This window comes from Dreissena polymorpha, chromosome 13 (assembly GCF_020536995.1).
Source record: "Dreissena polymorpha isolate Duluth1 chromosome 13, UMN_Dpol_1.0, whole genome shotgun sequence".
NCBI lineage: Eukaryota > Metazoa > Mollusca > Bivalvia > Myida > Dreissenidae > Dreissena > Dreissena polymorpha.
Genome location: NC_068367.1, coordinates 10,030,732 through 10,042,950, shown reverse-complemented (window position 1 = coordinate 10,042,950; position 12,219 = coordinate 10,030,732). Strand labels below are relative to the sequence as shown.

General features: G+C 34.0%; 1 protein-coding gene and 1 long non-coding RNA gene across 5 annotated transcripts in view; one reads left to right on the top strand and one right to left on the bottom strand.

Annotated features, from left to right (window-relative positions):
* Positions 1-12,219, top strand: part of LOC127855370 (uncharacterized) — a 474,985-nt gene that overhangs the window by 62,546 nt on the left and 400,220 nt on the right. The window lies entirely within an intron of this gene.
* The window catches only part of LOC127855364 (uncharacterized), a 267,885-nt gene that overhangs the window by 53,896 nt on the left and 201,770 nt on the right, over positions 1-12,219 (bottom strand). For all 4 annotated transcript variants that reach the window (XM_052390863.1, XM_052390864.1, XM_052390862.1 and 1 more), the window contains 4 exons: positions 10,303-10,431; positions 9,272-9,363; positions 6,408-6,471; positions 1,841-2,122 (listed from right to left, as the gene is read on the bottom strand). In XM_052390863.1, coding sequence (XP_052246823.1) covers positions 1,841-2,122; positions 6,408-6,471; positions 9,272-9,363; positions 10,303-10,431 — 567 coding nt within the window. The remainder of the gene's footprint in view (positions 1-1,840; positions 2,123-6,407; positions 6,472-9,271; positions 9,364-10,302; positions 10,432-12,219) is intronic.

Here is a 12,219-nt window from a genome sequence, read left to right as displayed (position 1 = left end):
AGAAGATCATAGCCCAAAGAGTATATAACCAGCATTCCAAATCAAATGATCATAGGCCCAAGTATATGTAACCAGCATTCCAAATCAAAATATCATAGGCCCAAGAGTATGTAACCGTCATTTCAAATCAAAATATCATAGCCCCAAGAGTATGTAAACAGCATACCAAATCAAAAGAGCATAGGCCCAAGAGTACGTAACCAACATACAAAATAAGATGATCATAGCCCCAAGAGTATGTAACGAGCATACAAAATCAAATGATCATAGGCACAAGAGTACGTTACCAGCATTCTAAATCAAGATTATAGGCCCAAGAGTATGTAACCAGCCTACCAAATCTAATGATCATAGGCCCAAGAGTTTTTATCACAAACCCAGACTTTAACCTTTTACCACACAGATATGTATTATCACACATTCACTTAGAAATTTAATTGTATTAATGAAATGCCTTTCTTACTAGATTCCAGTTTTAAAGGCCTTATTTCCAACCCTTAGATACTGATGAGCAGCAAACAGCATAAAACCTGAACAGACTACGAGTTACTCGCAGGCTGTTCTGGTTTTATTCTGTTTGCACATAGCCATGTTCACTTTGCTTCTGAATGGGCATTGGTTAAGTAATAGTATAAAAAACATTCTGATTAGAAGCAATGGTAAAATTGAAAGTTTTAAGCCAAAGTCACAATCTATTCAATTGTATATAAATTTATATATTTGTTTATTTGACTTCCCTGGGTATGGCAACGACAGAAAGACGAACAGAGAGACGCCAATGGTGATTTCAGTTTTACCCCATCAATAGATAATATATAAAAAAAATAAATTGTCCAAACAGTGTAAAAACTTATTTAATTGTTTAAACACGATTTTATATTGTATTTATTTCTTATTGATTTTCTTTCATGAAGGATCCAGTGTTTTTGAAAAAATATCCAATGCTTATCATACGTGTGTATATAAATAAACAAGAGTTCCAAGACATATGCTACCCCCGCCACCGAAAAGGAAAAAGCAATTTACACTGCTTAACAACTTGCTACTTTTTACAACTTTCAATTATGCTTTACTTCATTAAAGGCTTAACAGCTCACATGCCTCAAAATTGTAATGCTGACAACTTCCTACGATTACAAATTGCAAGTTCAATAACAAAATAAATTATCTATTTTTTTGTTTGAAGTAAAACAAAAAAATATAACAGGGCTTTGAACTAGTGACCTTAATTTAAATAGGGGTCCAAGGCCAATGAACATGTGAAGTATCAAGCCAATCAGTCAATTCGTTGACGAGTTATTGATCAGAAAAAAACTTCACACTTATTTTGACAGTGACCTTGACTTTTGACCTATTAACCCAATGCACATGGGAAGTATCAAGCCAAATGGTCGGTTCCGTGACAAGTAATTTATCAGAAATGATTTTCCCGCTTATTGTGACAGTGACCATGGCCTTTGACCTAGTCACCATAATTTTAATAGGGGTCTTCTACTGTCCAAGTCCAATGCACATGGGAAGTATCAAGCCAAGCAGTAAATTTGTTACGAGTTATTGATCGAAAACGATTTTGCACACTTATTGTGACAGTGACCTTGACATTTGAACCAGTGACCCCAATTTCGATAGGGGTCATCTACTGTCCAAGGCAAATTGACATGTCAAGCATCAAGCCAATCGGTCAATTCATTGACGAGTTATTGATCGGAACCGTACTGGTCTACCGACAGACAGACAGACAGACAGACAGACCGACCGACATCCAGCAAAACAATATACCCCCTATTCTTTGAAGGGGGGGCATAATAAATAAATATATATGAACTCTTGCCTATCGTACCTGCATGGCAACAGAGCCATTACTGACTTCAGTGAGATCTACGTTCTTCGGCAAGCTTAAGCCAGACTTAGTCACTTCTGTCGTGTCTGTATATTTTTTGCTAGATTCAGCGGAAGGCCCGAACATGTTTCCAGCTATCCTGTCGGGAGATACCTTTGAAACCTGGATTGTTGCTTCAGGCGTCACAATGTCCAAACCTGGTGAGTTTGTCACATGTTTGTTTTGCAATGTTCCCATAATATTGTCCATTAAGTTGATGAGCGCAGCTGATGATTCCTTCACCTGGAGGGAAGAATTTTAATTAGTAAGGGCAATTAGCCGATTGTTGAGCACGGTTTTGCAATAAATATACTGTTTGTTTTAAAACACGTGTAACAGATCGTTCATTTTGAAAAGAACAAGCAGCCATTATGTAATAAACTTTGATTAACATAGATTAACAAAAACATGCATATCGATACAATGTTAATGTAAAATTCTTATGTTGCTTAACATTTTGTTACATCTATTTAAATAGCAATGCTATGCACGTATCAAGTAAAACCAATCTTATTAACTGTGTTACACTACCTTTCCTAAATGTTTCCCATATTCTTAAAATGGTTAAACATGGACAAACTATATTATTTCCATTTCGGAATAGACTGGGGTATAGCTTGTTTTTGGTTTGATTGAAAAATCAGTGAAACAAATAATTAGCAAAACACCAAATTTTGTGCTGACATTGAAATCACATAATGATTAAAACTATACAAACTATTATACATTGCAGATCTAATAAACAGCGACCCATTCCTTTCATCGGATTTTCGTAACAAACTATTGTTTTGTCTAGATTTTCACGCCTTCATTGTACAACAAATCACATGAGGTATGTACAACAAACAATAACCCGACTTGCAAAACAAAGAAAATTAACAGTTCTTAAGCTCCTGAATACACCCTGTCCTGTGAATGAAATAATACTAACCTAACTTTAAAAGCGCTGTAGATACAGCACTAACTATTCGTTTATGAATCAGAGATATGGTTTGCCATATTTTGTAAAATGGCAATAAAATTGTAAACCAAAAGTAAAGGTCTCAACGTCCTCTGAGCTGTGTTGTTATTCTCTCATTAAATATTCATGACCAAGTTATCCAGAGTTAGACATGAATTTGTACATAAAAAGTATCATTTTTGCACACTTTGAATAAGAACCATTGATTTACACACAATACACGAGAAGTGTTTATTTGTAGCTAGAAGTTGATGAAGCCACTTTAACAATAATATTTGGCAATCCATTACAGATTTTAAATAAAATTACACACATTTGACATTATTCATGTCAATTGTTCGTGTACAAATCATTGTATTTTGACGTCGAACAAATGTATATCATATGCAAAAATGGTATATCATATGTCAATATAATTAAGTATGGGGTAAGTCCCCATTTGAATAATCTCCCCTTATGGCGATCACTCCGCCCATTAAGTCACCTGAGCACGTGGTTGTACAACCTTGCCGTGCTTGCACCAAAGTGGTGTCTATATGTTTAGTTTTTATGATATTCCAGATGATTTTGTTGAACAAATTAATTTTTAGTATTCCCCAAAACACTGATAAATCTGTTATTTATCAAGTATGTATTATCCAAATGCAAAAAAACGCAAAACGTTTTGAAGTCAAATAAGCTTTCAATAATAAGGATTTTGTTTGAGTAAAACATTCTCTAAAAACCTAGAGATTTTCTTTTGGATTACACAACGGTAAACATTCAACGCCACCAATTTTTTTTCTGAATACCAACTGTCCCAGTTATATCAACTCTTTTGGCATTAAAAACGCTTAGATACGTATTTTACGCATTTGTAGTCCTTAAGAAAGTTATGTTTAATAAAAGACCTTTCTTTCAAGATTCAAGTTTTAAATGCTTCTTTTCCAACCCTTAGGTCAGAATTGTTTGATCTTCTGTTTAACGAGAGCGCCGCATTAAATTTTCCGAAAAGTGAAGTAAAAATAATGCAGAATTTTTATATTTTTATTTTTTCCTTTGCATTCAACAAAAAGCGGTCTTCAAAAAATAAATTTGATAGTGTATTTACCCTTTGCTGTTTTTACAAAGCAAATAATTTTGTAAACTGGTTTATGACAGTCAACCCCTAAAAACGTCAAAATATGAGTGAAACAAAAAACCAGTCTACACATCAGCAAAAAAAATTGGCGCGTTAAAAAAGTCAATTAACTAAATTAATTCCAATGCAGTGATTTTTTCCAAAAATTACCGACGATATTCGGCTCCTTCCCAATTGAAAAATAGACGCTTTTCCCCAAATATCTGATCGAAATTTCCCCCCAAAAAACAAAATTTTCCCAATATACCCAATACGATTACAATGTCATTTAGCGATAATGTCTTAGAACGAGGGCCGAAAGAGCTTGTCGAGTCGTCGCCGAACGACAACTGACTTACGTTTTGGTTCACGAATGTAGCCGAATTATCAATATATTCAATTTTACCTTGCTCTCCAGTATCCACTTATCTCTGTCTATATTGAGGAGGATACCGACGATAGTCGATGTATCCCGATTGAGCATGCCTGTTTTTTTACACACGTCTAAGATGAAGGGCAAGCAGACGAGAAATTGTAATGAACGGCGAAAATTATAAATAACATTCAAATTAACAACGGATATCATATGGTTATTAGGGAATAAGTAAATGCGTGTCAATTAACAAAAATACTACGTTTGAGATAAAAAACAACAAATATTTAATAGAAATCTGCACAGTGAATGTGCGTCACGGAAACGAGTGTTGGAAAACTGGAGTCCAGTCTGCTCACAAAGTTAAAGCATTTAAGATGAGTATCGTTCAAAAATGGAAATAGACACACATGATTTGATTTATATGTTAGTGGATTTGTGTATACTCAGATTCATATGCATATTCTGCTTTAAAATGTTTGTCAAGCTGTACAGTTTACTGAAATAGCATTGGACTGAGGTTGTCAAGTGCAATATATTGGAAGGTAAACACATTAAATATATTATTTTAACATTTAATACATCATTAACACAACTAGAACACCAAAGTGTGTTTGTTAATAGTTGTTCATGTTTTCCCAATATGATATTTTATAATAAAAATATAACTTATTCAATAAATAATAATAAAAAATAAATGGTGTAAATAAGAATCTATAGATTTTAGCAATTTTAATATGCACGTGGAAGGATATTAAATAAAAAGTGTCTTCATTGTAGGATGACATTATTAAAGTTGCGTTATATGATATAACAATGCTGTCAAACATGAACTTAAAAGAAGTTTTAATTCTGTTACGTATAATCATTTTTATAATGCTTAACGTTTCCCAAATGTCATGGGTTATCACGCTAAGTTTCCCAATACAAATGGCACAGGCTGTAAGAAATAAAAGCCAAAAAAGAATAATGACAGTTTCAATGGCATCAAAATTTGTATTAAAAGTATAATAAAAAAAATGATTCTAACACTTTATCTCCTCTCCCGTTAAATGAAAATTTAGGACATTTTTTGTCAAGTTTGATAAAATGCGAAGATCAGATCATCGATGTGGTAAGAGCGCACGGCAGCGGTTCACAGACCGAATACACATGTGGGCTGGAAACGCCCATACATCTTTTTGTAAATATGGGATAAGTCTATTTTTACATTATGTGCGCCAATGTCTTTGCATGCCACACTTGGTATCGTTCATAACTTCACCTTGTTTCGTTCCAATGACTGTGTTCAGTTTGTTAGATTATGTACGTATATCGAAAATAGGTCTTGTGAATCAATTTTTCATCTTATGTTTGAAGTATTTTGGGCTTGGCTTCAGTCAAAGATATTGTAAAGAAGATTTTAACCACTTTATACTGGCTGGGGACTGTCTGACAAATTTACAGGTAGTTTTTTTTTAACTGTTTTAGTAGCTTTCAAAAATAAAATATATTTTTTTATCATATTTTATTTTTATTGTTTTCCTACGAAACCTTTTCTTTCCACGTCCTACTCAAACTTAAAAAAAATCGTTGAACAGAAAATAATAAAACTCAGGCCTTAGATACTGATGAGCAGCAAAGAGCATAAAACCCGAACAGACTGCGAATTACTCGCAGGCTGTTCTGGTTTTATGCTGTTTGCACATAACCATGTTCACTTTGCTTCTGAGAGGTTAAACCATATGTCATTTATTAACTTTTTTTAGCCCAACATTCACCTTGTCACCTTCCCAATTTATCAATCGCTGTTTGGTTGAATATTAACATGAGTTTTCTGAACAGGTGGCAACATGTGCTGCTAAAAACAGTTCTATGAAGCTGAATCATTTAGTTTTGTTGGGATAACATTACTTTTTTTAAACATTTTAAATATAACATACCGTAAATGTTCGCAATTCTTACGTAGCTCAGTGGTCTATTCTGGAGAGTATTAAACCAAGATAACTTTATTGTGGTAAAAACAAACAGCCCTGGAGATATTATAATGCACTATTGTCCACAAATAAAGTGCTTTAATAAATATTCTTCATTTGTATTTTTTATTTATACCTACCAGACTTTTGTTTTTTTCGTTTTCAGTGAAATCCATCATCATAACTGTCCCTGTGACCAGCACTCTAGAAACAAAGTAATATGAATAAAATATTTTATATAGGCAAGGCAATAACAAGTTATGTGAAAGCATGTCTTCAGCAAATCACCAGAAGCAGTGAAGTGATGTCCTCATTTATAGACCATTTGTTGTTATGGTTTCTATGGACAAGTTGCAGTGATGTTAAGCACTTCCCATATGAACCCATTGCCTCTATGATAAGCCTTCAATTATGGACTAGTTGCAGTGATGTAAAGCATTTCAAAATGGACCAGTCGCAGTGATTTTTAGCATTAACCAATGGTCCAGTTCCAAAGATGTTTAGCACTCACGTAAGAACCAGATGAAGACCCCCGCTTTAACATATGGAAAAGTTAAATTGATGTCCCTACTTATTGACCAGCTTATGTGGTGTTCAGCTGTCATATGGGAACCACTTCTTTAGGAGTTAAGCCTTCACCATAAGATCAGTTGCAATAATGTCAACTTCAACCATTTAGACCACTAGCTATGGTATTAAGCACTCAACAATGGACCAGTTGCAGAGATGATAAATGCTCAACCATGGGCCAGTTGCAGAGTTGATTAACCCACAACTTTGGACTAGTTGCAGAGATGATAAACCTGCAACTATGGACCAGTTGCAGAAATGATAAACCAACAACTATAGACCAGTTGCAGAGATGATAAACCCTCAACTATGGACCAATTACAGAGATAATAAACCCTCAACTATGGACCAGTTGCAGCGATGATAAACCCGCAACTTTAAACCGGTTGCAGAGATGATAAACACTTAACTATGGACCAATTGCAGAGATCATAAAGCCGCAACTATGGACCAGTTGCATAGATGATAAACCTTCAACTATGGTCCAGTTGCAGCAATTATAAACCCGCAACTATGGACCAGTTGCAGAGATGATAAACACTCAAATATGGACCAATTACAGAGATTATAAACCATCAACTACGAACCAGTTGCAGAGATGATAAACTCGTAACTATGGACCAGTTTCAGAGATGATAAACCCTCAACTATTGACCAGTTGCAGAGATTATAAACCCTCAACTATGGACCAGTTGCAGAGATGATAAATTTTCAACTATGGACATGTTGCAGAGACGATAAACCCTTTGGCACAACTTTTGAACAACTTTGGCAAGTTTCATGGCTCTGGCTCATGTGTTAATGGAGATAAAGCTCTAAGCTTATGTTAAAAAGCATTTGTTCAAGATACAAGGTGCCATAACTCCTTTATTACCAAATGGTGTACAATGCCATTTGGCGTGCATCATCCTCTTATCCACATATATACTCATACAAAGTTTCAATGAAATCCGCCAAAGCACTTCCAAGATATTGCTCCGGACACAAAAGTGCGAATTTTTTCAAGATTCAAAGGACCATAACTCCGTTAATAACAGATGGTGTACTATGCCATTTGGCGTGCATCATCCACTTATCCACATATCATATGGACAGTTACAGAATGATAAACCATCAAATATGGACCAGTTACAATTATATTAAGCCTCTTGCCACATATGGGACAGTTGCAATCGCTTTAACTCCCTTGCCCCAACAACCAACCACTTTCAGTGATTGATAAGCTCCATTCCAACTTTAAACCAGATGATGTGGTTTTAAGCCCCCCACCCCCTCCGACAAGCGACCAGTTGCAATGATCTTCAGCTTATGAACAAGTTGCTATGTTAAGACACACTCATCCTCTCTAACACATATGGACCATTTGCAGTAATGTTGAGGTTTCCAGGTTTTGGTCATATAATGCACCAGATATAGTCTGGTTGCTGTGACGTTAAGACACAGACAATTTGTGTAAAATTGGTAAAATTGTAAAATGAAAAACAGTTTATATCATGAATACATGTCAGTCATGTTTGCATATTATTTGAAATTCTGCAAAAATGTGATTTTGGTCAAATCTTGTTAATATACCACTTACTTTTTTAATTGTATGTTCAAAGAAAAATATTGAGAGATAAATATGATTGGACGTTTAATAAAGTATATATCCTCCATATCAGAATTTTTACTATTTTTTCAAAAAGCCAGTAACTCCAGTGTACTCTCAGGATCAATTGCCACTTTGCTTATATCTGACTCCACCTTTAATCTGTGACATACACATATTTGGTAAGAGAATTAAGTCTTTGTACTAAATTATGTCCATACAGGTATTTTTCTTCACAAGCTTAGTGTGATTACTCCAGTTTGTACAATCATGTAACCCACTTTTAGCTAATATATAAGCTTTGGATAATATATAGGCTTAAGCTAATATATATAACAAATTCTGTAAAGATAAGCTGGAAAATAAAGTCTATATACTAAGAAGATAACAGCAATTATGGTCCACATATTTTTAATTTAAGGCGCGATTGAATAATTTCTTTTAAATTAAATACTATAAATACAATAAAATATTAATATATATTCATGATTTCATGTGCGAATTTCTTTGCATGCATCAACAGCAAACAAAATGCATGTCTTACACTTTTTGTCTTAGGGCCATTTCTGACTGCTAAAACATGAACAAACGAACCAAATGATGTAATGTCTTTGTGCAAAATATATCTGCTCAATTAGCATACACAATGATTTAATGACTTAGAGTGCAATAGCTTTGTTTGATTCCAAACCATAAATAACTTGACTATTGACTTAATGTGCAATGCCGTTGTTCAATATGCGAGTTCTTAAACATAAAAGACCTGATAAGTGACTTACTGCTCAGTGTGTTTGTTTGATGTATGAGTTCTTAAAAAAATGAGAAAGAACATGATTGTTTACTTACTTCGCAATGTCTTTGACTGCCTGTTGAGGGACATCTGATGTCGTTTCTTCGTAGGAGTTCACCAAAGAAACATACATGTCCATTGCTTTTTTCTAAAAACATTAAACAAAATATTTTGAAGTAAGTCCTTCAATACTTAGTCCATTTGAGCCTTGCTCTGATTCAACGGGCTGTAATGCATATCATTAAGCGTCGTCCCAGATTAGCCTGTGCAGTTCACACAGCCTAATCAGGGACTACACTACTGCCTTAAATTGTTTCGCTAAGGACTGACTTTCTTTAAGCAAATACTTCAAGCAAAATGTGTCATTCCTGATTAGTCTGTGTGAACTTCACAGGTTAATCTGGGATGATGCAGTGCATTTTCACCATTTTGGGAATGGGGCCGGGTCATTTTGGATTGGGAAAATTTGCGCAGTTTTGACTTAAAATGGGAGATTGATGTGGTTGTTTTGCTACAAAATCCTGCAAAATTGAGAGTAAACGTTTTTTAGTATATTTTTTTAGGTTGAACTTATATGGATGCAAGTTGAACAAAATACTATGATCTAAATTATTTTTTTAATTTCCAATTAAAAAAATTCACCTTCAATTAGGAATTTTTAGCTCCCATATTGGAAAAATATCTACTTTTTTTTATTAACTCTATCCACTGTGATGCTTAACGCATATGCATCATACCCCGTTTGTCCAGAGTGTGGCTCATTTTTTGAGAGTGGGAGGAGCTTACCACAATTTTCCAAAGTTTATTTTTTCAATTACTTGATGCTTGGGCATTTGAGGATTAATATACACTTAAGATTTGAATTATCAGTTTTTAAATTATCAATAGTGGTAATTGTTTTAATTATTTAAAGTCTGGCCTAAATGTTCTAATTTATTTTGACATCAAATTATCCTTGTCAATTAGCATGTTCCCATGTCACTGGACTGTTTTTTCGCATTAATATTGACACAAACCAATTCATGATTTAATGACATGATACAAACTCTTAATAATCCCATGCTAATACGGGTGAAAAGTTACCAACCTGCGTCTCTTTCGTAACATCATCCTTCTTGCTAATGGCAGTGTTCAAGGAATGAGAAAGCCCCTTCACCATGTCTGCATTGTCAGGCGCAATCTCTGACAATCTCTCCACTACCATACTGCGCAATTGCTGCTCAGAGAACAAAATTGACTTGCCATGCACATCATCTCTCATAGTAAAGCCAGATAATTTCTTAATCAATCCAACAATGTCTGAATTAACGTTTCACAGAACACTTTCAGCCTTAATTGGATTTCATTAAAAAGAGACCTTAAATTACAAATTTTTTTAAAGGCGGAGAGTGTCGTCCCTGATTAGCTTTTGCGGACCATTAAGGCCAATCTGGGTTTCCCCATTATAATTTCTCCAATTGTTTGAGCTTACTGATTGATTTATATCTTGACAGCTATTTGTCAACTGGGTCAAAACATAAAAAAAAATTAGAACCACCTAATGAACGTTTCTTATAACAACCCATGATGTTTTGCAACTTTGCTACCACTGATGGACCTTTTCTGTGAAATGAGATGCAGTTTTACATATTTATTATGGATGCAAGAGGTTACAAAAAATATGAACCGTTTAACCTTTTGCTTTAACTTGTTATTAACCAGTCAACAGAAAAACCTTAGAAGTAAACATGTTTAATTATACTTTAAACATGACAAACTGGTTGTACAAATACTTAATAGAAAAGAAACTATCTTTGAGTGACCCGAATCGACGCTGCCCTAATTCGAATCCATTTTTGTTTTGCCTCTGTTTGATACATAAGCGACATCCGTTGACGTCATACAATAGCACATGGTACACTACGCACAATTTACTAAAGTTGTTGTTTGTTATTTGGAAAATAGCGGATTAAAAGGTAAGAAATGGTTGATTGGTTTGCAATTGATGGATTTTCTTGAATTTTACTTAATGCAAAACTTTTGAACACTTTACACAAAATTGTCTTTGTAAATAATACCGTGGATAATGCATCGGTTTCGTCTGCAAAAGTTTACAATTTCATTCATAAGTCACGTGACTGCCATTTGACAAAACATCGTATAAATAGATTAATTTTCACTATGAAAAAGGTGTACGCATTAACTTTGATTTGAGGTCCGGATATGTTTTTGGTTATGCTGTAATTTTAACTACATGTAGCTAGTGTTTATTTTGTAAATTGCATATTATGTTTATTACTTATTTTCATTTACTCAATTATATTTGTAGGTTTCACAAAAGAAGTACAGGTTATATTCACCTACTTCCATAAACACAGCTTATGACAAGGGGTTGCTGACAGGGGCCCCTATTAAAAACACTGCCAGAAAGTATGGCATCCCAACCTTAATTAATTTAATTAATTTCAGTTCCATATTGCTTTTAAAGTGATACAAATTTAAGTAAAACAATCATGAGTGAATATTGTATGCATTCAGTCTCTGCAGGAGTGATATTTACATTGAAATTAGGTAAGCAATCAGATGCGTCGTTTTAGGGCACTCTCAACAAATATGGCCGCCGTTATATAGACTTTGGTCATTTCGTTTTTCAACAAATTGTTGTTAATAACACAATCAATTGAATTAAAAATGTGTAAATAAAAGGTAAATGAAATAACAAAATTACATAAATCCCTATATTGAGCAACAAAACTTCAACAAACTGCTTGTATGAGTTGAAATTGGACACTCGAGGGTAATTTGAGATCGCTAGCCTTGATAACATATCAGTTTTTAAATAAAAATGTTTCAATATTAATTTAAATAATTTTGTAAATATATGCTTTATTTTGTATTTATTTTTCCTGCGTAAATGCATATAAATAAAAAAGTTATAACAACTACCCGATGCAAATTTTCAAGTGTCGTTTTATTTTTGATACTATCGCACAAGTCAAACAAATCAGCAAGCATAATGTATATG